General features: G+C 27.7%; 6 protein-coding genes and 2 non-coding genes across 10 annotated transcripts in view; 5 read left to right on the forward strand and 3 right to left on the reverse strand.

The window, feature by feature from the left end:
* LOC107068631 (BMP and activin membrane-bound inhibitor homolog) overlaps positions 1 to 2,218 on the forward strand; it is a 39,879-nt gene extending 37,661 nt beyond the window's left edge. The window contains exon 3 of the mRNA XM_089178992.1: positions 1 to 2,218. This exon is cut by the window's left edge and continues 157 nt beyond it. Coding sequence (XP_089035118.1) covers positions 1 to 100 — 100 coding nt within the window. The 3' untranslated portion in view covers positions 101 to 2,218.
* A 50-nt stretch (positions 2,219 to 2,268) lies between these two features.
* On the reverse strand, positions 2,269 to 4,534 carry DCP1 (decapping mRNA 1). Its single transcript, XM_015325271.2, has 4 exons — positions 4,147 to 4,534; positions 3,491 to 3,935; positions 2,922 to 3,410; positions 2,269 to 2,828 (listed from the first exon to the last, which is right to left on the reverse strand). Exons 1-4 carry the CDS (start codon positions 4,353 to 4,355, stop codon positions 2,592 to 2,594), a joined length of 1,380 nt encoding a protein of 459 aa, XP_015180757.1. The 5' UTR covers positions 4,356 to 4,534; the 3' UTR covers positions 2,269 to 2,591.
* A 405-nt stretch (positions 4,535 to 4,939) lies between these two features.
* Positions 4,940 to 8,339, forward strand: Dd (CTD nuclear envelope phosphatase 1-like protein dullard). Of its 2 annotated transcripts, none has more exons than XM_015325274.2 (6): positions 4,940 to 5,118; positions 5,228 to 5,828; positions 6,346 to 6,412; positions 6,553 to 6,754; positions 7,020 to 7,237; positions 7,501 to 8,339. In XM_015325274.2, exons 2-6 carry the CDS (start codon positions 5,730 to 5,732, stop codon positions 7,644 to 7,646), a joined length of 732 nt encoding a protein of 243 aa, XP_015180760.1. In that variant the 5' UTR covers positions 4,940 to 5,118; positions 5,228 to 5,729; the 3' UTR covers positions 7,647 to 8,339. The 2 variants fall into 2 exon arrangements, with proteins under 2 accessions (XP_015180760.1, XP_015180762.1); XM_015325276.2 differs by having other exon boundaries at positions 5,228 to 5,819.
* Positions 8,340 to 9,433: 1,094 nt separating this feature from the next.
* On the reverse strand, positions 9,434 to 12,146 carry Pex14 (peroxisomal biogenesis factor 14). 2 transcript variants are annotated; one of them, XM_015325264.2, is made up of 5 exons: positions 11,999 to 12,146; positions 11,791 to 11,845; positions 11,225 to 11,545; positions 10,891 to 11,126; positions 9,434 to 10,649 (listed from the first exon to the last, which is right to left on the reverse strand). In XM_015325264.2, exons 2-5 carry the CDS (start codon positions 11,842 to 11,844, stop codon positions 10,484 to 10,486), a joined length of 777 nt encoding a protein of 258 aa, XP_015180750.1. In that variant the 5' UTR covers position 11,845; positions 11,999 to 12,146; the 3' UTR covers positions 9,434 to 10,483. The 2 variants fall into 2 exon arrangements, with proteins under 2 accessions (XP_015180750.1, XP_015180749.1); XM_015325263.2 differs by lacking the exon at positions 11,999 to 12,146 and having other exon boundaries at positions 11,791 to 11,950.
* A 178-nt stretch (positions 12,147 to 12,324) lies between these two features.
* Fbxo42 (F-box protein 42) lies at positions 12,325 to 15,514 on the forward strand. Its single transcript, XM_015325262.2, has 6 exons — positions 12,325 to 12,952; positions 13,061 to 13,410; positions 13,483 to 13,640; positions 13,723 to 13,993; positions 14,075 to 14,208; positions 14,288 to 15,514. Exons 1-6 carry the CDS (start codon positions 12,817 to 12,819, stop codon positions 14,844 to 14,846), a joined length of 1,608 nt encoding a protein of 535 aa, XP_015180748.1. The 5' UTR covers positions 12,325 to 12,816; the 3' UTR covers positions 14,847 to 15,514.
* Positions 15,515 to 15,671: 157 nt separating this feature from the next.
* Positions 15,672 to 15,743, forward strand: TRNAE-CUC (transfer RNA glutamic acid (anticodon CUC)). Its single transcript has one exon. It is a non-coding gene; the product is annotated as a tRNA-Glu (tRNA).
* Positions 15,744 to 15,942: 199 nt separating this feature from the next.
* On the forward strand, positions 15,943 to 16,014 carry TRNAE-UUC (transfer RNA glutamic acid (anticodon UUC)). The gene has a single exon. It is a non-coding gene; the product is annotated as a tRNA-Glu (tRNA).
* Positions 16,015 to 16,347: 333 nt separating this feature from the next.
* On the reverse strand, positions 16,348 to 20,583 carry fand (Pre-mRNA-splicing factor SYF1 fand). Its single transcript, XM_015325273.2, has 15 exons — positions 20,426 to 20,583; positions 20,195 to 20,343; positions 19,788 to 20,109; positions 19,416 to 19,715; positions 19,179 to 19,320; positions 18,943 to 19,094; positions 18,650 to 18,870; positions 18,388 to 18,550; positions 18,174 to 18,287; positions 17,901 to 18,063; positions 17,694 to 17,803; positions 17,409 to 17,612; positions 17,113 to 17,326; positions 16,843 to 17,013; positions 16,348 to 16,726 (listed from the first exon to the last, which is right to left on the reverse strand). Exons 1-15 carry the CDS (start codon positions 20,465 to 20,467, stop codon positions 16,641 to 16,643), a joined length of 2,553 nt encoding a protein of 850 aa, XP_015180759.1. The 5' UTR covers positions 20,468 to 20,583; the 3' UTR covers positions 16,348 to 16,640.
* Between the last annotated feature and the right edge of the window lie 42 nt (positions 20,584 to 20,625).

Genomic DNA, 20,625 nt, shown 5'->3' on the forward strand with positions numbered 1-20,625 from the left:
TCTAAAGCCAGTACCTCTGCAAAGCGACAAACTTGGAGGTCACAGAACGGCGGATAACGGGCCACCATTACTGGGACCAGCTAAAGTGCCTCTCGTTTAAAATAAGAAGTAAACAAATTAAATAAAAGAAGATAAAACAAGAAGATATATATAATGAAGAAGAAAACTACACAACAAGAAAAAAACAAACAAACAAACAAACAGACAAACAAATAATGAATTTCATTTTGCGATCCAAAGACACTCGTTTATATAATCGCTTTATCTAGAGAGCGAATTAATTAATTAATTAACTATAACATTATATATTTACATATGTAAGAAGCTAGCGAGCTATACTTGGCTCTACTTGGCTGTGAATCCTTTCATGGGAAGCGTCTTTTTTAATTGTAAATTATGATTGATCATACACACCGTTACTCGCCTTCCCTTCACCCTCTTCCACCTCCCTGAAACCCTGTCCTTTTATTTCGTCGCATTTTTTATATATAAATATATAAATACGTCTGAAAAGACGATTATTTTGTAAAGTAGATAAAAAATTGAAAAAAGATTGGAGAGAGAGAGAGAGAGAGAGAGAGAGAGAGAGAGAGAGAGAGAGAGTGGATTATACAAAGAAATGAGAGAATGTGGTGTATGAATAATGACAAATGGAAAACGTTTGAAGAGAAGTTACATTAAAATATTGTAACAGAATGAACACATTTTTTGATAGCGCGTTAGATGACAAACTTTGTAAATAGAAAATTAATTTAGTAAGTTTACTTTTTCGCTATTGATTAGCTATCATGAGAAATATCTTCGAAATAATGCATATATTTATATATGTACGTGTATAATATTGTACTATGCAACAATGTGCTATAGAAAATCAAATATTTGAGAAAGCTCGGTCTTTCCGATATATAAACAAAACAAAAAAATAATAATAAAATAAATAGATAAATAAAGACAACTCGGTTATCGCCGCAAACTGTTGGTTGTTGGTTAAATGTTGTTACAAGTAGAGAACAAAACAAACAAAAATAATGATGAGATGTGTAATGAAATTTTTACGATTGTGCCTTTTTTTGTGTAACAAAAGATAGAAGAAAAATTAAAAAAAAAGAAGAAAAAAGAAAAAAAAAGGGGGAAGATAATACGATAAATGCGATAGAAGAAGAAAACAATGTCAATGATGGAGACTTGCCGATATAAACTAGCCGAGAATAGTGAAAACAAGCATATATACATAATTACACAATGCATACATACTCTGTGGCATTTTTGCAATGTCCGATCCCATTGATCGTACAACGCGTATTTATCGGACATATATTTCTATATGTATTCCATTATAAACATTTATATTGTGATATAGTATGACTTAATATTATTATGTAAAAGTTGTTGTTATATATATATATTATTAGACAGATCTGTGTAATATCGCGCGAGTTTTTCAATCGCATTATTTTCATCGTGATTCACAAATTATTTACATCACATCAACAAACTCGCGAAAGGGATTATTAATACTAATAATAATTATAATAATTATAATAAAAATAATAATAATAATAATAATAATAATAATAATAGTAATAAATCGATATGAAAGAAAATGAATTCTAGGAAAATATAACGGAAGGTTTTTTTTTCTCAATACTGCATCTCTATTTATTTGATCTGTTTCTTTTTTTCTTTTATATATATATTGATATATATATATATATATAATATGTGTGTGTGTGTGTTGTTATTGTTGAATTTGCTTTTCTTCTTGTTTTTCTTGTTCGTTCTTTTTCTTTTTTTTAGGAATTACATATACATACCACCACGTCAATACCCGATCTATGGGAAGGGTACGTCATAACTCTATAAAACATACATTTTTGTTTGATCGGCTCAAAAGATCTTCTTGTAATCAGAATTTTTGTTTTGTTTATTTTTTTTTTTAAATCTTTTTTCTATTTTTTTTTTTTTTTTGTTGAAATTGCAATCATAAAACGCTAGTAATAATATAAATGTTTTGGCATCACAGTTTGAAATCGTACAGCATCTTTCTTTCTTTCTTATTCCAAGTCCGTCTATATTTTTTTTCCTTTATTTTAATTTTTGTTTTTGTTATAATATTTCACTCGTATTTCGCGCTGTTTTTTTCTTTTTTTTTCTTCTTTTTCTCATTAATCAATCAATCACCTCTTTCGTACTTTTTAATTAATGCTGGAGAAGACAACATTTTTAGTTTATAAAAATACAGTCCCAAGGTATATATATATATATATATTTTTTTTTTATGTAGTTCTGCCTCATTTATTTGTTTTTCCATTTCCTTTTCATTGTTGTTCTTTCGTTTGTTAATTTTCGAATCGGATAAATCGGCTATTTAAAATGTCAATCGAATTTTAAGCATGATATATTATATACATATATATGTAATTTAGGAATATCAAATTCTTTTGACATATCGTCAGTCGATTCGTCACAACCCGCACATAATGCGTTTTATTAATTAATTACAAATTGTAATGATTTTATTTATTCCTTCTTCTTCTTCTTGTATTATTTTATTATCATGTTTTTTTCTCTCTCTCTTTAAATGTGTTACTTTAGAAGACAATTTCACCGAACGATTTAACGTAAGCTTCGTGAAGTTTGTTGATAAAATCTGGATCGCTTCTTAACAGATAATTAAAAGCTTGAAGTAGTTGATTCCTTGTCAGCGGTTCTAATGGCCTAGCTAAAGGTTCCGCAGGACTTGGAGCCGCAAACATAACAGGTGGTATCAATGCAGGTGCTAATCCTGTACCCGATAAAGATGGAGTTGTGATAATATCTTCTGAAGCCTGAAATAAATAATGCAGATATATATGTATATAGGAAAAATTAGGCATACACAAAAATACAAAAATATATATATATATATAAATTATTCTTACTGTATTGGCAGGCGCTTGAGCGAACAAAGATGAAAGAGGATTTGTATTACTAGTAGTAATAATATTTGAAGTTTGATGATTAGTTATATTAGAAGGTGTTGTATTTGTTGGTGATTGTATCCTAAGAAATCCAGTTGAACCATTATTTTCATCATTACTTTGGCTTATCGGTGGTTGAAGATCTAGAGAAACTGTTGCTGTTGTAGAAATTGACGACGATTCTTGAGAAGCAGGTTTGTTGTTCCTTCTTTTAGACCTGTTTAACAAACTTAAACTACCTGAGTTAATCGATGGCGTTGGGGGAGTAGGTTTTAGTGACTGCAACGATATAGGTTGTGGAGTTATCGATCTCTGTTGTTTTTCGATATGCTCTAATGTGTGCGCTGCTGGATGGGACATTAATCGTGCAAGTAATAAAGGCTTATTTTCATTTGGGCCTGTAGTTATAGCAGTTGGTTGATCACCAGCTTTGAAATGTCCGGTATTTACCTAAATCATATTATAACATCAATTTTATAATAATGAGTGTTACAATCTATTTATTAATAAATTATGTAATCAACACTAACCTTAGCTTTTGCAAAAAAATCCATAACACTCTGAGACGTTACATCAGGACCTAATGGAGCCATAAGAGGTCCAGAATTATTATCCGTTGCAGGAGTATTAGATGGAGACTTGCTGTTATCCGACTGTTTCCCACCACCTCCACTGTTTGCTTTATTGATATTAAAATCTTCTTGAGCTTTACTTAGCATACTAAATATATCCACATTATTCTCATTAGATTCTGCATTCTTTTTATTTTGAATAGGTTTATTAGCTGCTTTACGATTTTTTTCTGTTTCCAAAACTAGTTTATATAAACTTGCAGCTATACGTATACATTCTTCTTTATCATAAAACCAAATACCATAAATATTACACCGCGAATTTCTATATAGTAGAAAAGGTGCTTGTAATTGTAAATCTAGGCCTTGCGTTACAGGTTCCACTAAATTATTTGTGTTCAATCTGTGAAAAAACATAACCCAAAATTAAAATGTAGAACCTTATGAATAAATATAAGTAAAGCATAAGCATGCTATATATATATATATATATATATATATATATATATATATATATATATATATGCATGGTATATATGCATGGTATATATGTACATATATATTAGCATATATACATAATTAAAAAAATGTAATGAAAAACGAAGATGCAATACCTATTCATGATGAGAATACTATTATATGGCTCGCCATTTCGAGAGTAAACAAATAGAGCACCCTCGATGTCAGTTTTTTCCCACTCGTTATTATCTCCATTAAAAGTGTACAAAGCTACATGGGTCGCTGTCTCAAGAATATCCTTCACGTAGGGGTCAACGCGTTTCAATGCCGCCACGTTCATTCTCAATTCCGTCAAGTCCGTCATATTGTTGGATAACTTAACACAAATATAATAAAATATAAACTTCTTTAATCTAACAATACACGATTCGACTTATTCGAATGAGCTTATAATTACGAATCCGGTATTTTGAAGCAAATCGAGCAGCTGCTTCTTATGAACGCCATAACATACTTTAAAGGCTTATGCCGTTTGAGCATTAGTTATTGCCAACATTTACCATAACGTGGCGGTATAGTCGCCTTTTGCTACGAAACGCAACGTTTTCTAATTGGTCGAAATCAAATATCAAACATTTTATTTCTACGAATTAAACAAAGGCTTTTATGTTTCGATATTCTACAAATTAATCGATTATTTTTCAACCAATCAGATTTCGTTTTTATTGCGACGATAATGCACCCGTTACAAATTCTCAAATCTCGAAATCTAAAGGCGGGATAATTGTGAAATTCTATTGAATATATAATATATTATGACGATGTTTCTCTTATTATTCAGTTTATTTTTAGTCTTTCAAAGAAATATGTGTAACAAGTTATAGAGCATTAACTATTTTTATTTTAATATATATTTTAATATTCGTAATGCAACTACTTCAATTAGGCTCGTTTCTATATTTTGCGGGATCCTATGAAAGTTAGTAACAACATTTATGGAAATTTGAAGAATTTAAATTTGTCATATGTTGAATAAATGTTATCGACAAATTTGAATAATAAAAAGAAGAAATATAATAATCAAGAGAATGAATATATAACGATAAATGAAAGAATACATTTAAAAAGTACGGTAAAAATTAATTAAAAAAATATAATAACTGAAGAAGGGGTTAAACGTACGAATATTTAATTCGTAATATATTTAATAAAAGATTTTCTTCTAACGTTGTACAGATCAGAAGAATATTTCTATCGGATTGTGAAATGAAAGGAAAAGAAGGAATGCGTTTTGCAGAAAAAAAGTCTACAAGATTGAATATTAGCGAGGGTTATGCGCGGTGGTTAAGCGCATGGAAAAATTGGGTCGATGTGGGAAAGATGGCGACAGCAATGTTGTGCGCGTGAGAGAGAGAATAATACTGATAGATAGATTTTTAATGCAAAAAAAATCTAAGAAAAGATAAAGTAATGGAAATACCATTGTTCAAGTGTAAAGTGAAATTTCCTAATTGGAAGTTAGCATAATGTATCCTGATATCTATCTGAAATATAATCAAGATAATTAGAAGATAAGAGTTTGTTTACGATAATAAAGTTTGTGACCACCGCAACGTGAAGCCAAGTGTGAAAGGGTAAAAAAAAGGGTAGAGAAAAGGAATCGAAAAGAAAAGGAGAGAGATTGACTGGTGATTAAACAGTTGCCGGACTTCGGCCCGGTGATTAAATATCAGTAGAAATGTTGAAACAATTGCAGATGGGAATGAGAGCTTTTCTCTTGATGGCTTCCCGCGTATGGACATGCGTCTGTTTTCTACTCAAGAAGCAGGTTAGAGCCGTAAGTAGGTGCTTCGCGCCTCTTTCTTTTTATCTCTCTCTCACTGTTACAGTTGTTTTTCTATTTTTTTTTCTTCCTATCATATTTCCTTTTTTTCTTTTTCCTTTTTAGTTTTTCAGTTTTGATTTTGTTGTTGTTGTTTTTTTTTTTTTTTTTTTTTTCCAAGCAACTAGAAGAAGATACAACTCTATACTGTTATGTGTCATTCTATCTTTCTACATATATTCATAAAGAGTATGCTGCACACAGTAAAAAAACAATTGCTCCTTTTCTCTCTCTCTCTCTCTCTCTCTCATTGTATAATCTTTCATATTTTTCTTCTGTCAATTACATTTTTGTATTGTTATAATTGTTATGCACAATAATATTTCAAAGTATATTAAACAATGTTTATTTCCAATCATCACATTTGGGCTTTTGTATTAATCGTAATGGCGAGACTAATTTGATAACAATATTTTCATTGATAATGCAATCTGTTTAAGAGTTTTTAAATTGGATGAATTTGTTTGTATAGATTTCACAAATGCAGCCAGTTAAGTATGAAATCTTCCCATTATCTCCTTTATCAAAGCATAGACTTAGTAAGTAATATTTTATTCTATTTGTATTTGATTAAAAATAATCATTTGTCTTTATTATTATTATTATTATTGTTATTGTTATTATTATTAATATTATGATTTATTATGTGATTCTTAAATATGAGTAATATGTATTGCAGGTATAGTTAAGAGAAAAGTATTAGTACTTGACTTGGATGAGACCTTAATTCATTCTCATCATGATGGACTGGCAAGACCAACTGTTAGGCCTGGTACACCACCAGATTTTGTTCTTAAAGTAACGATAGATCGACACCCTGTTCGATTTTTTGTTCATAAAAGGCCACACGTAGATTTTTTCTTGGACATTGTTAGTCAATGGTAAGATCTTTGTATTAAATAATATTTTAATTGAATTATTTGGTATTAGTTAACACGTTAAATACCATGCTGATTCTTTTATGAATCAGCTTTAGACTTTCTGTTCACGCTACATCGTCCATCAGTGATGGGGTTGACATTCTTATATAATATTTCTGGATGATGAATTGTCGTGGGCTACAAAAGAAAGCTAAGCAAAAGAAACTTGGTGCTTAACGTGTTAATGTTCTATGTTAAATTGATATCACTCTTATATTTAATTTAGGTACGAATTAGTGATTTTCACTGCATCTATGGAAATTTATGGTGCAGCTGTGGCAGATAAATTAGATAACAATCGAGGTATTTTAAGGCGCAGATATTACAGACAACACTGTACTCCAGAAATGGGTTCCTATACTAAAAATCTTTCTGCCATTTGTTCAGATTTAGCTTCTGTCTTTATTCTTGATAATAGTCCTGGAGCTTACAGAGCTTATCCACGTAAGTGATATTATTATTTGATTTATTTTCTCTTTTTCGTTTATAATTGTTATAGTAATAGAAATCTCAATAGTGCTGTATAAACATAGAAAATTTGAATGAAATTTAAAAACAAAAATGCTTGTGCTTGTAATCATAATTAAAAATATTATTTTTTGTTGTTGTAATGTTGAACTATATTATTATATTCTAAATAAATTTGTTAATATAAGTTGCGATATTTATATCTATATATATATATAATTAATTTTATTGTGCAACAGACAATGCGATACCTATCAAATCATGGTTTAGCGATGCAGGAGATACTGCTTTATTGAATTTACTACCTGTTCTGGATGCTCTACGCTTCACGCAAGATGTGCGATCAGTTCTTTCAAGAAATTTACAATTACATAATACTTGGTAGCATAATTTTAATTGATTGATGTACTAGGCATACTAGCAATCAATCGTGTAATAATTTAGTGTGTCTAGATTAGGATTATTATTGTTATTGGTAAATAGGATGCATATTAGAATGCTGTCCAGATAAATGAAATGACGAACCCCTTACCCTGTCCTCATTTTGTATACTTGTTATGCAAAAGATAGTGAGTTTGTGTCTAAGGGAATGGGATGTTCAGCCAATTACTATATCAGCACAAAAATCTTCTATAGAGTAAATTTTATATCAAATTTGATTGGTGATTTATTAAATGAAATATCTGTTTTCTAATTGTGCATTTGCCAAAGATGATAAATTGAGAAAATAATTATGTTATATTATATTTTACAACAAATTCTCTCTCCTTTCTTTCTTTCTTTCTTTCTTTCTTTCTTTCTTTCTTTCTTTTTATCCTTTGAAAGATGAGAAAATATTGTTTTATTTAAAAATCTATGTAAATTTCATTTTGGCAGGTATGGCAATGAAATGATTATTTTGAAATACTTCTATTATTGTACATTATCAATCTAGAGTGTAGAAAAGAAACATACTAAGTCATACTTCAAATAGACTTTGCTGTAACTCACTGTATCAGTGAGGCAGCTGTCTGACTTGTGTCTAATATAAAAAGAAGTATTAAAAATATTAAAAAAAAAAAAAAAAAGAAAAAAAAAACATTTCCTTCGATGAAATTTTTGCTAAAGTTTGAGGACTTAAAACCAGTTGAATTCAACAACCTGTGACATTAATAATAAAAATAATAAATATATAAATAAATCAGCAAAATAATGAAAACCTATGCATATACATGTATACTCTGTCTGCTTGTCTCTAATGATTTAGAATTAATGATGAATATTATGTACATAATAGCAGTAATTAGAAAACGAATGTGTTTATTATGGAGTGGCTAGTGTGTGTGTATGAAGAATGTAATTAAGTCATTAAGAATATATAAACTTTATATAATATTTATTATGAATGCATATATATACATATATGTATATATATTAAGATCGATCAGTAAATAAAAAAGAAATATTATAATTGCAGAACATGACTTTGTTGTTTTGATTGTACTTCGAAAAAGAACTAATAAAATAAAATATACAATGACGATATATAAATGATAAAGATGACGAGAAGTATTTAAAATGAATCAGTAATTGATTGTTTTTTTTTTTTTTTTTTTTTATAGATCTTTATATATTTTTGTTTATTTAGTAATTTATAAATAATACTTTATTAAATTATTTATTATTTATTAAACTGCAAAATATATTGTATTTATATTATACTGAACGATCCATATATACATAATTGTATATATTTGTATAAACATGAAACTTACGTAGTGTTAAAATCTTATTTAAATTAAGATAAGATGCTCATGTGCGCTAAATTGAAGTACCAATAATATGTTCTCAAATAAACAACTTTCAATGGAGAACAATTTTTCATTTTTGATATACAGGATGATCATTGTAAAGGTTGGCACATTTAAAAGGAAATAAAAAAGACAAGAAAAAAGTTTTATAGGATTAAAATGGAAAATAAACGAACGTTTACCCATAGAAACAATTAAAAGTTTTATACGCTTTTTCAAAATAAAAAAAATAAAAATAAAAAAAACAAGTTTTGGTATTATAACAGACTCTGCAAAAGAATTGTATTATAATAAAAAAAAAAAAAAAAATGTAAAATAATACACGGGTTTGTTAACAACAAAAGGAATTAACAATCTACGTATAATTAAATTGAAATAAAAATTTGTTTTCGGAGGAACTATATTTGTGATGGACTTTTTTTTTTGCTACTTTTACAACACATTGGTGCAACAAAATATAAAAATTAATTTATACAATTCGTAATTAAAATCACTTAGATTAAAAAAAAAATTTTTTTCTTGAAGTATCAATAAATATAATTCTTTTGATGATCTTTACAATGACTACCTTATATATTAAAGGATTTTTTTTTTTACATTGATTTATAATACATTCACATAATAATTTTAACATGTTTCAAAACAACAACATTAGCTAGCCATTGCTGATAAAAATAAAAAAATAAAATAGACACAATATTAAACAAAACAAAATTATATTATTATACAAAAGAAGATTAAAAAACGATAAAAATTATTTCCATATATATAACATATGTGTATGTGCACATGAAATACTACATATTTAATATAAGCATTCTCTACGTATTCATATAGCATAAAAAAGAATTTATTTTTCACGCGAAACTATAAACTTTAAAACTTCATTTGATTTTTTGTATTATTATTATCATTATTTTTATTACTATTATTATTATTATTTTGTTTTCTTTATGTAAACTGAACGTATTTTTTTTTTATGACGATATTAAACACTTATGATTTTGATACTGATGTTAAAAAACTTGAATAAAATAAAAAATAAAAAAAATACAAACAAACAAAGAAAGCAGCAAATAAAATGGACTTAGAATAAACATTTTAATGTACAAAACAAATAATATTTCATTGATAAGAAGAAATTCTTCATATTAAATATTTCTTTTGATAGTAAAACTATGTATAATAAAATATAGTTTAGATCAGTTTTCTATATATATATACATATACATATATATATATAGACTATACTTTTACAAACATTTAAATGAAAAAATATATATAAGCAAAGAAAAAAAACAAGACTTTTATCCTTTTTTTTTATGATGTGTTTTAAAATGCACATTCTATTCACATTGAAGACCAATCATTTAAGATGGAAGAAAGTGAATTAATGGAAGCTGTAAATAATAATATCTTTTTTTTTCATATTTTAATCTTTAGGTGGCTCGTCTCGTACAATTTCCAAAGAACTATCTGAATTATTAGTGCTACTTCCACTTCCAGCATCGTCTTCTCTTTCAGTTGCTTTTTCTTGAACAGTACTTGTACTTAATTGCCATGACGGAATAGATGCTGGAGCACTGGGAAATTGTTTTCTATTGAAAATTAAACATTTAATATAATTAAAATAAAATATTAAATGTGTAACAAGATTTTGTAGAATGATCATAAATTCAAAATGTAAAATGTAATTATTAATATAAAAGTATTTGCAAGAAAATGCTAACATTTGTTGAAAATCATTTTAACGTAGAATATTTAATGTAACTAAAAAAAAAAAAAGAAAAATAATAATAATAATATATATAATAAATAATATTAATAACAAAGAGATACCTCGAAAGAAGAAGTGCTTTCAGACTAGATAGTTCTTGTTTAAGTTCTTGTACGAGTTGTGGAATTGCTATATCAATTGATTGATTTTGCGATAATCTTTTTACATCGACCTCTACCTTAGAAATAGAATCCTTCATTTCTTTAATAGAATTTTGTATAGCGATATCCAATTCGGTAACAGTATCGGTTATGCTATTTTTTTTCTTACGTCCGAATAAAAATGGTTGAATAAATTCCTATAAATATCAAGAATTTGGATACCTTACTTTTGTAAAAGGAATAAACCATATTGTAAGGTATAAATTGTATTTAAAGTTTTTAGATAATAATATACCTTATAAAACCAATAAACACAATAAAGCGTAGCTCCGATCACAGCAGTGACGTTAAAAAATTCTTTAATCTTTTGTAACAAAGTCAATTGATATGATTGTACATGTAAGTATGGGTAACGAGATTTTTCTGGTATTGATATTGCTGTATATTCATTTTGATTATCAAATCTTTTCTGTTCATTTGTATCAACGCCAGCTATTTCACAAGCTTTTTTAATTTCTTCTTCAGACAAGCCTTTTCTTTTAAGAAATTCCTGTTTTCTACTTAATGGAGCTCTTGATACTTCAGGATGTTGAAAAAATTGTACAGCTGCTTTTATCTTAAAAATTAATCAATCTATTAGTAAAGATGAAACAAATCAATTTAAAATAAAATATCAATTACGTAATGGTACAAAGTACAATTAACAGAAATTCTTAAATTGTAAATGACATTGTGCCATTAAATTAAGATCCAAATAGGATTTTAATTCTAATTCTATTAAAACTACATAAATTTTTATAAACACACACCACGTATATAGATATATATATATGTATATATACATATATAAAGTATACTTACTAAATTTTCACGTAAACATGATTTATTGAGATCAGTTATATCTTGGCCCGTCATTCTGTTAAACAATTATTCACATTATTATTATAATTACTTCTTAATATTTATTATTCTAATATTAAAATCGTGTTTTTATAGTAGGACCTCAGTATTACCAAATTACAAAAATGAAATGGTATTCACGAATACTAATTAATATTTTTTTACTAACCTCACAAATAGTCTTAAATTCTAAATGAAACAAGTATCATTAAATTATTTTATATGAAACATAATTTACATGTTTTTTTTTTTTAACATAGAAATTGCATTCATATTGCATACTAATTGTTGTTATTTCGACCAATAAGAGATACGAACATAACCTGTAAGAACCAATCACTTCCATTTACATCTAATGCAGACTTGACAAAATTGTTAATTTTGTAAAGAGGTTAGCGATACCACCGCAGGTTGCGCCCTCTAAAAGTAACTAGAAGGCTACGGAACTACGGAAGTCCCGGGTTTCGGTATCAATTTACTGTAAAAGGTTTCTCTAGAGTAAAATAATATTAGAATGAACTTTCTTTATAACTCTTATTTCGAGGACGCGATTCGTTTTTACTTTTGGTGTACATTCATGAAAGATTACGGACAGACTACTTTTGTTCGCGTGATTCCCTAACTTTCTAGTAACTTTTAGACGACGCCACCTGCGGTTGTACCGCTACAGAGGGTTTAATCTTTCGCAACAAAGTTATGTGGAGTTTGTGCTTAGTGATTTAGTTATTATAAATAATAAACGTGCTTTAGCGTGTATATCATTATTTTTGTAGACTGAATTAAAATTAAGTATAGATATAGATATACATATACTTATATGTATATTTAATATTTAGAGAAGAAAAAAGAGAGTGTTCCGTACAAAGAAATTTTATATAAATAACAAAATAATCTAACAAATTTATTAAGGAAACGAGAAGAACTTTTTAATCTCTAATAATAGTACTGCATTAATCAAATTGTTTTTAATATTGTCAAGATAAAATCATGTCAGCAAAAATGGAATACAAAATAGATGATTTACCGGATGAAGTACTAGAATACATCTTAAGTCTTGTTCCTCCTTACAAAGATTTACAAGAATGCAAACTAGTCTGTAAAAGATGGTGTCGTTTGATTAAAAGTATTTATTATTATTATTATTATTATTATTATTATTATTATTAAAATGTTTATATATAAAGTATTTATTCTATTTTCTAATAATTATTAATTATATATTTTATTACAGAAGTTAATGAGCACAGTGAGGCAAACTTCCATAAAGCTGTATCATGTGGTGCTTTGTTTTGGAATGCTTGCTCGAATAATAATCGAATTCAACATCATATGATTAGCAAAAGACATTCTCATGCAGCTTGTATCTATGATAATTCAATGTATGTATTTGGAGGATGTACGGATACATTAACTGCTTTTAATGATTTGTGGAGATTAGATTTAAGTTCGAAAACTTGGGTCAGACTAGTTACAATGGGCAACTATCCTTCCCCAAAGGCGTGCGCTACTATGTTGTATTACAAGAAGAATTTTATTCTTTTCGGTGGATGGTCTTATCCTTCTCGTTATCCTCCAAATCAGGTATAAATAATATGCTTCTTGTTATTATTTTATGTTTTAATACATAATATAATCATGATATTTTATTTGTAGAATTGGAAATTATTTAACGAGTTGCATATATATTCTATAGAAACAAATAAATGGATTGCTATTAATACTCTAGAAACACCTCCACCTATGTCAGCTCATTCGGCAACTATTCATGGAAATAATATGATTGTATTTGGTGGTATTAGTGGAAACTTTCGGTAACAACTTTTATCAATTTAGTATTACAAATTTGATTAATTCGATTGAATACTTTAATGATTAAAAATTTTTTTGAAATAGATCCAATTCCGTTTGGTGTTTAAACTTGGACACATATGTTTGGCATCAACAATACATATTGTCTCACCAACCGCCACCATGTCATGGTCAATCACAGATTCATTTAGGGGATCATCATTTGCTTGTGCTAGGAGGTTGTACCGGTCCTAATTCAGCTATGAATGATGTTTGGTTATTATCTATGATTGGGCCAGTATGGGGATGGAGAAAAGTAACATTATATCACAGAGAATGGGCACCTGCTTGTATTTGGTGTCATCAAGCTTGCAAGGTAATCTATTAATTATCATCTAAAACATTATTGATCAATATTTAACATTGTATAAATATATTTCTTTTTAAAACTTTTTAGATTGGAAATTATATAGTCGTATTAAGTAACAACAAGCGACGTGCTAAAGTAAATGACATGAATATACCAATGCAAAATGTTGCTTTTCAAAGACCAGTATGGAGATTACCTGAATTATCACCTTTGCAAGAAAGGTTAGTAAACAATCTAATAAATCTTATCTTATGTTATGTTATGATGTTTGTAAAAAGAAAATATATATTTCTTTTTTAGCAAACAAAGACCCAAAACGGATGTAGATACAGATGAAAATGTTAATGGTCGACATGGATCTTTCTCAAGATCATCCTCGCAAAGTAGAACGACTAATTCACCATCAAGAAGATCAAATTTTTCTAGAATCGTTCCATTTTGTTGTGACAGTGCAGTGAGCATGGCAGCATTTCGTGACAAATCAATTAACACTAATTTCAATCTCAATAGACAGCGGCAATTGGAAAGTCTTAAAAAAATGGAAGACAAGATAAGAAATAGAAAGTTGCAAACAAAAGTTCCCAAGAGAACGACGGAGACCGCGTTATCTATATTTCTTTTAGATATAAGTAAAGTACTTAGTGATGAATGTAGCGCCACTTGGACTCCATTGAAGGCATTCGATCATACGGAACCTGATGAAAGAATTTTGTATTCTCTTGTTATGGGTAAACGAGAGTTAATTGTTTTTGGAGGTATTCGCAAAGAACATGCTACTTTTCAACCTCAAGGTGATATAGATAATTTAGAAGTGTATAATGATTTACATTTTATACATCCACGTAATTACGTTATATAATATTATATAAATGTAAACGTATTGTGTTTTTGAGAATCCTATGTGTAATAATGTAATTAAAATTATCGTCTTTATTAATTTAATAGTAATATGCCGACATATTATATATATGTATGATAGTATCAGTGTCACATTGTATATTATTTTATCTTGCTGATAACAACTTATTAATATTCGTTTGTAAATTATAATTTCTAAATTAAATAAGTAACGCCACCAAACAGGGCACCGCGCTAAGGGCATCGAGTTAACGCCCTTGAACGGAGCAGTGATTCGCAAAATATGCATATTGTGCGTCGATAAACAATTGCTATTCGGAGTTACATTTTTCAACGCTACCTTGTCATTCTTCGAATCGTACTCTTCTTTATGTGTTACGTGATGACATGTTGGTAGATCTTGCAATAATTACTGTTGAAATTTATCTTGATTACCAAAGTGGATGCCGTCTAGATCCGGCTCTCGCAACGAAAGGGTTAATCAGACATTTAATAATAGTAGATTTAAATTTAAATAGAAAATAAATTCTAATGTTTTTTGTCCTTCTTGTTAAGATATGTCATAAAAATATTACTGGAAGTTATTTGCTTCTAAAATTATAGGCATAAGACGATGGAATTGATGTGATATTAATTTTAAAATATAAAAAAATCAAATGCTTCAACAAATTTGATTCCTAAATTTTTATCCCATACTCACACACATATCCATATATATTATATTTTATTTTTATAAATAGAAGTATATATTTAATAAATAAAATTGTAATGTTTTATATAAAAAAAAGATATGTATTTGTATGCTTTCTTAACTATATTCTATCAATCCGGTATGGTCTAGTGGCTAGGATACCTGGCTCTCACCCAGGAGGTCCGGGTTCGATTCCCGGTACCGGAAAATTACTTTTGCAGTTTTTTCTTTGACTATTTTTTTTAGTTTAAATTTCATTATAATTATATTCAAATATCATTATTTTTATTTTTTAAATATCATTGATTTATTTGATATAAAAATTATACTTGTTTATATGTATATAAATGATTAGATATGTGATGAAAGAATTTCTGTGCTTTTATATACTCCAACCTACCATCTGTCCGGTATGGTCTAATGGCTAGGATACCTGGCTTTCACCCAGGAGGTTCGGGTTCGATTCCCGGTACCGGAAGATTTTTTGCATTTTTATTTTCTTCTACAATATTTTATTTTATTGTTTAAACAATTTCATTAAGTAAAACATAATTATTTAGTTTTTTTTTTTTATTGTAAACAACATTCACATCATATAATTCTTTAATGCAATATGAAATAAATAATGAGACAAGAAGTAAAACAATTCTGATTTGTTCAATTTATGCGTAAAAATTTTTAAACAAATTGAACCAATTGGTTTCCTAGCTTGAATTCTTATCTTTAGAATGATAGTTTTATTTGCAACAATTGATTTTTTATCGTCCCTATTTTCGATATTCTCATGTGGGGTAAAAAAACAGTCTTAAAGTAGTGCTTTTTTTTTTTAAAGATCTCATTAAATGACATAATGTAATTTAAATTGCATTACAATTGTTGTTTAAAAAATATACGAAATTATATGCAAATATTAATATAATATTTTGTTATCATTGTAATCAATCTTAATGTTAATTAACTGTACAATACTAACAATAAAAATGCTTTCCTTAGTTTTTAGACCATGCAGACCAATCTTGATAACTTAATGATCTTATAGTTATTTTGATAGTTTAATTAATATCTTCAATATCTTTGAATGAACATTACAATATTACAATTTATTCATTCATCTTCGGTTGCATCGTTATCTGCTGTTTTTAAGCTACCAAATACTTGCGATGGAATGACTTGTTTTTCAATAGACATTTCTAAAAATACAGATAGCACATTTAATTATATATTTTAAAAAACAAAATATATCACGCATAAGTTAAATGATAAAAAAAAAAAAAAAAAAAGGAATAGAGAATTTAAGATATTTTACCTTCTTCAATTTCTTCTTCTTCGTCGTCATCTTCTTCGTTTTCATTATCATCATCCATGTCGATATTAATTTCATCCGGATTATTTACACGTGACGATTCCTTACCATCAGTTTCAGTTATACCCCGTACAAATTTAATAGTTTCCTTTAATCCAACTTGAGCAGCTGTTTCTGCAAATACAAAATTAATTATAAATTAAATTAAATAAAAATTCACATAAATAACATTATCATTGAATAATAATAATAATAATTGTTTGAAATATTTACCAGAAATTTTGTTATCTAGGGCACGCATACTATCAATCTGTGCACCGGATACTTGACCGGAAACGTTGTTTAACATTTGAGCAGACATCATATTAACTTGAGTATTATACATGGCTTGTACACTACGTTTTATTCTAAGCATTTCACGCATTGTATCTTCATTTCCATGTTGTACTTCAAATTCCTTCCAAACTTTCCAGAAATTAGATGATACCTTTAAAGTAAATAGAAATGTTGTTAATACAATTATTATACTTTTGCGAATTGCATAAACTAATTGATTTTAATTAACATACTCTAGGATCGCATATTTGACTGCAATGTGCATAAATAGCTCTCGCTCTATCCACTTCTCCTAATTTAGTTTCCATTTCAGCAAATCTTAAACACATTTCTCTAGTATTTTCATCGTTAAGAACTTCAATAGCTTTTTCATATATCTGTCTAGTTTTTGGCACACCATAAATATCTGCAGCCTTCTTAATGTATATGTTAAACATCTATAAATAAAAAAAAAAATAAACAAATAAATAAAAATATATTATTAAATTATATTTATGTAAAAGGTATTAAAAAATTACTTCAAATCTTTCTTCAGGTAAAACTGCACTAGTAGCTCTTTCGTAGACAGACATTGCATGCCTGGCCAACCCATGTTCTTCTTCTAATTTTGCATATAATAAATATAATGCTAAAAAATAAAAAGACACATATGTAATAAATATATATCACACTTATATTATTTTGAAAATTATATTCATTATAAAATATTAATATTTTTGAAATACCTTTAGCATATTTACTAGGACAATGTTCTAAACATTGTTCAAACAAATCACGAGTACGTTCCAATTTTGTTCCACCATATCGTTTCAAAAATTTAGTAAGATATGTATTCCATACGTCATATACGTTAGGCCATTTAAACAGTGCAATTCCTTTTTCATATGCCTGTATATAAAAAAAAAAGATATAAATAATGTATCTAACTATAAACAAAAATAAAAGAACATTTTAATAATAATAATAATAATAATAATAATAATAATAATAATATTTACCCTAAAAGCTTCCTCGAAGTAATTATTTTCTTCCAAGAACAAACCATAATTAATTATAATTTGAGGTGTGGCTATTTTTAGATCTATTATTTTATCATATACAGCCTTACACGTCTGTTAAGAAAACAAAAACAAAAAACATTTGTATAAAATTAAAAACAAATTGACATTATTTTATTAAAATATATATTTAATAGAATTTATATATATATACCTTGAATGTACCAAAACTTTCTTCTAAATCAGCATACATGGACCATACTTTTAAAGATTTGTATAATCTCATTTGTACCGTTTCATTTTCATCATGATAAGAAACTTTACGGAATGGCATGGCAGTAGCACGATGCATAAGCTTCAACGCCTCTTTGGAATTTCTAATAGAAGAAAATAAATCATTTGATTAATTTGTAATCTATTTCTAATTTATTCAAAGACTTTTAGACATGAAAAAAAAGAAAAAGTCAAATTCTTACCCATGTCTAATCTCCATTTCTGCCCATTCACACCACACCGATGCTAAATCATCCACCTTAGTATAAGGAACATGTGTAGCTCTTTCAAAAATAACTCTAGCATCCGCTATTTGATTATTTTCTTCATAAAACTTGCCAAATGCTACCCACAATGTATGTAACTTGCCAACTGCTAATTGTGGTTGTACAGTTTGTACCGCTTCAGTGTACGTATTAATTATCTATAAATACATTAATTATTTAAAAATATCTCATTTTTAATATTAAGTGTAAATTTATATTATTTTTCTTACCTCGTGTGGTTGTCCTTCGTAAAGTTTAACTCTTTTATGCCATTCTTGTACATTATGAGGATTTTGTCTTAACAATACTGAATTCAATAATAACAATCTCCTTTCCATGAGATGTTCAAATCTTGCTAAACGCAATTCTAATTCAATATTACCTACACATTTGAAAATAAAATATTTAATTACTTTATACAATAGATTGATACATTTTTTTATTATTATTGTTTCAATATACGCACCATCTTCGGTTGCAATCATTGTTTCATTTTCGATACATTTACCGAGACTTAGTTCTTCAAATTGTGCATATGCATCAAAAACTTGTGTAAAATCTCTGACAGTTGTTACCGTTTGTATAGCTTCTTCGTAAATATCTCTTGCCTATAAAATAATATAACACAATATTATGAAATATATTATAAATATATATTTTTATTTTCATAATTATATATAAGTAATTAATAAAAAATAATAACTCTTTCAAAGAGACCACTGCGAACATAATAATCAGCCAATGAGTTCCACAATGGTCCTAATTGATCGGTGTATCTTCTTAAACCACCCCTGATGATAGCATCAACGTTGAGCGATTTTATTTTAGAAGGATTTTTCGATATCAAATTACACAATTCGTTCCATAATTGATGATTAGATTTTCCATGTTTCGATACAAAATCATCTTGATTGACTATCTGTGCAAGTTTAATAGCTGCTTCATCAAGTCTTCCAATGGATATTAAATATTCTATATATTCTTCGGTGTCTTCTGGTGCCAACTATAATATTAATTGAAAATCTTAATTTGTATCACAATTTAAAGATAAAAAAAAAGTATTATTAAATTTTACCTTCAAATAACGTCTGAATACTCTGACAGATGTTTCATAAACGTTGTGTTTCTTCAAAAAGTCTATGTAAAGCGGCCAAATACGATGATGCTGTGTAATAGGAAGTGCTCGAAGAGAACGATCAAATACTTGACGAGTACGTGTGATGTAGCATTGTTTTGTCATAAGTATACAATAATCCATCCAAATACGTGGCATTTTATGCATAAATACTAAAGCTCTTTCAAATGCGTTATTGACATCTTCATAAAGGGGATCCGTTATACATCTTTTCTTTAATTGTCTTAATCGGTGTCGAAGATAGTTGTACCATAATTTGTAGCTGTTAATGTAATAGTATAAAAAAAAAAAATCATTTAGTTATTTAATAAAATACTATATTAAATAAAGATGATAGATTATGTTACCTTCCAGGAAGTTCTGTCAAAGCACGTTCATAAACCATATTTAAATTATTACTTTTAGTATTTTTTAAATGGTCAATATAACGTTGCCAATGTTTTACGGAATAAGGATTCCGTAAAATTTCTTCTTCATAAGGTAAATCTTCATCATTCTGTAACGTTTGTTTTATTAGTTAACCTCAATTTCATTTTTAAATTCCTTTTAATTTATAATAAATATATTAAAATACTTACAAAACTATACAAATTTCCTTCGTTATCTTTTCGTTCAATCATTTTTGATTGTATCAATTACAATAATCACTATTAAAAGCCACAAAAATAAATAATAAAACAATACTTGACAAGAAATAATCAAAGTATTCCGGTAAGGCTCCTATTCGATAATCTACAACAGCGCCATCTGATAATTTCTGTCGGTAATGTTCAACAGC

The sequence above is a fragment of the Polistes dominula genome, unplaced genomic scaffold (assembly GCF_049000335.1).
Source record: "Polistes dominula isolate Pdom_NZ unplaced genomic scaffold, Pdom_raw_medaka contig_18, whole genome shotgun sequence".
Lineage (NCBI taxonomy): Eukaryota > Metazoa > Arthropoda > Insecta > Hymenoptera > Vespidae > Polistes > Polistes dominula.

Coding starts and splice junctions, on each gene's coding strand:
- DCP1 (XM_015325271.2), bottom strand. CDS start 4,355: ATGACGGACTTGACGGAATTGAGAATGAACGTGGCGGCATTGAAACGC. Junction 3,936..4,146: donor AGTATTCTCATCATGAATAG/GTATTGCATCTT, acceptor GTTTTTTCACAG/ATTGAACACAAATAATTTAG. Junction 3,411..3,490: donor ATTTTTTTGCAAAAGCTAAG/GTTAGTGTTGAT, acceptor AATATGATTTAG/GTAAATACCGGACATTTCAA.
- Dd (XM_015325274.2), top strand. CDS start 5,730: ATGTTGAAACAATTGCAGATGGGAATGAGAGCTTTTCTCTTGATGGCT. Junction 5,829..6,345: donor TCAAGAAGCAGGTTAGAGCC/GTAAGTAGGTGC, acceptor TTGTTTGTATAG/ATTTCACAAATGCAGCCAGT. Junction 6,413..6,552: donor TTTATCAAAGCATAGACTTA/GTAAGTAATATT, acceptor TATGTATTGCAG/GTATAGTTAAGAGAAAAGTA.
- Pex14 (XM_015325264.2), bottom strand. CDS start 11,844: ATGACGGGCCAAGATATAACTGATCTCAATAAATCATGTTTACGTGAA. Junction 11,127..11,224: donor GTGTTTATTGGTTTTATAAG/GTATATTATTAT, acceptor TGATATTTATAG/GAATTTATTCAACCATTTTT. Junction 10,650..10,890: donor AAAGCACTTCTTCTTTCGAG/GTATCTCTTTGT, acceptor AATTTTCAATAG/AAAACAATTTCCCAGTGCTC.
- Fbxo42 (XM_015325262.2), top strand. CDS start 12,817: ATGTCAGCAAAAATGGAATACAAAATAGATGATTTACCGGATGAAGTA. Junction 12,953..13,060: donor ATGGTGTCGTTTGATTAAAA/GTATTTATTATT, acceptor ATTTTATTACAG/AAGTTAATGAGCACAGTGAG. Junction 14,209..14,287: donor TTATCACCTTTGCAAGAAAG/GTTAGTAAACAA, acceptor TTTCTTTTTTAG/CAAACAAAGACCCAAAACGG.
- fand (XM_015325273.2), bottom strand. CDS start 20,467: ATGATTGAACGAAAAGATAACGAAGGAAATTTGTATAGTTTT. Junction 20,344..20,425: donor AAGGAAATTTGTATAGTTTT/GTAAGTATTTTA, acceptor CAAACGTTACAG/AATGATGAAGATTTACCTTA. Junction 19,095..19,178: donor AATGATTGCAACCGAAGATG/GTGCGTATATTG, acceptor TCAAATGTGTAG/GTAATATTGAATTAGAATTG.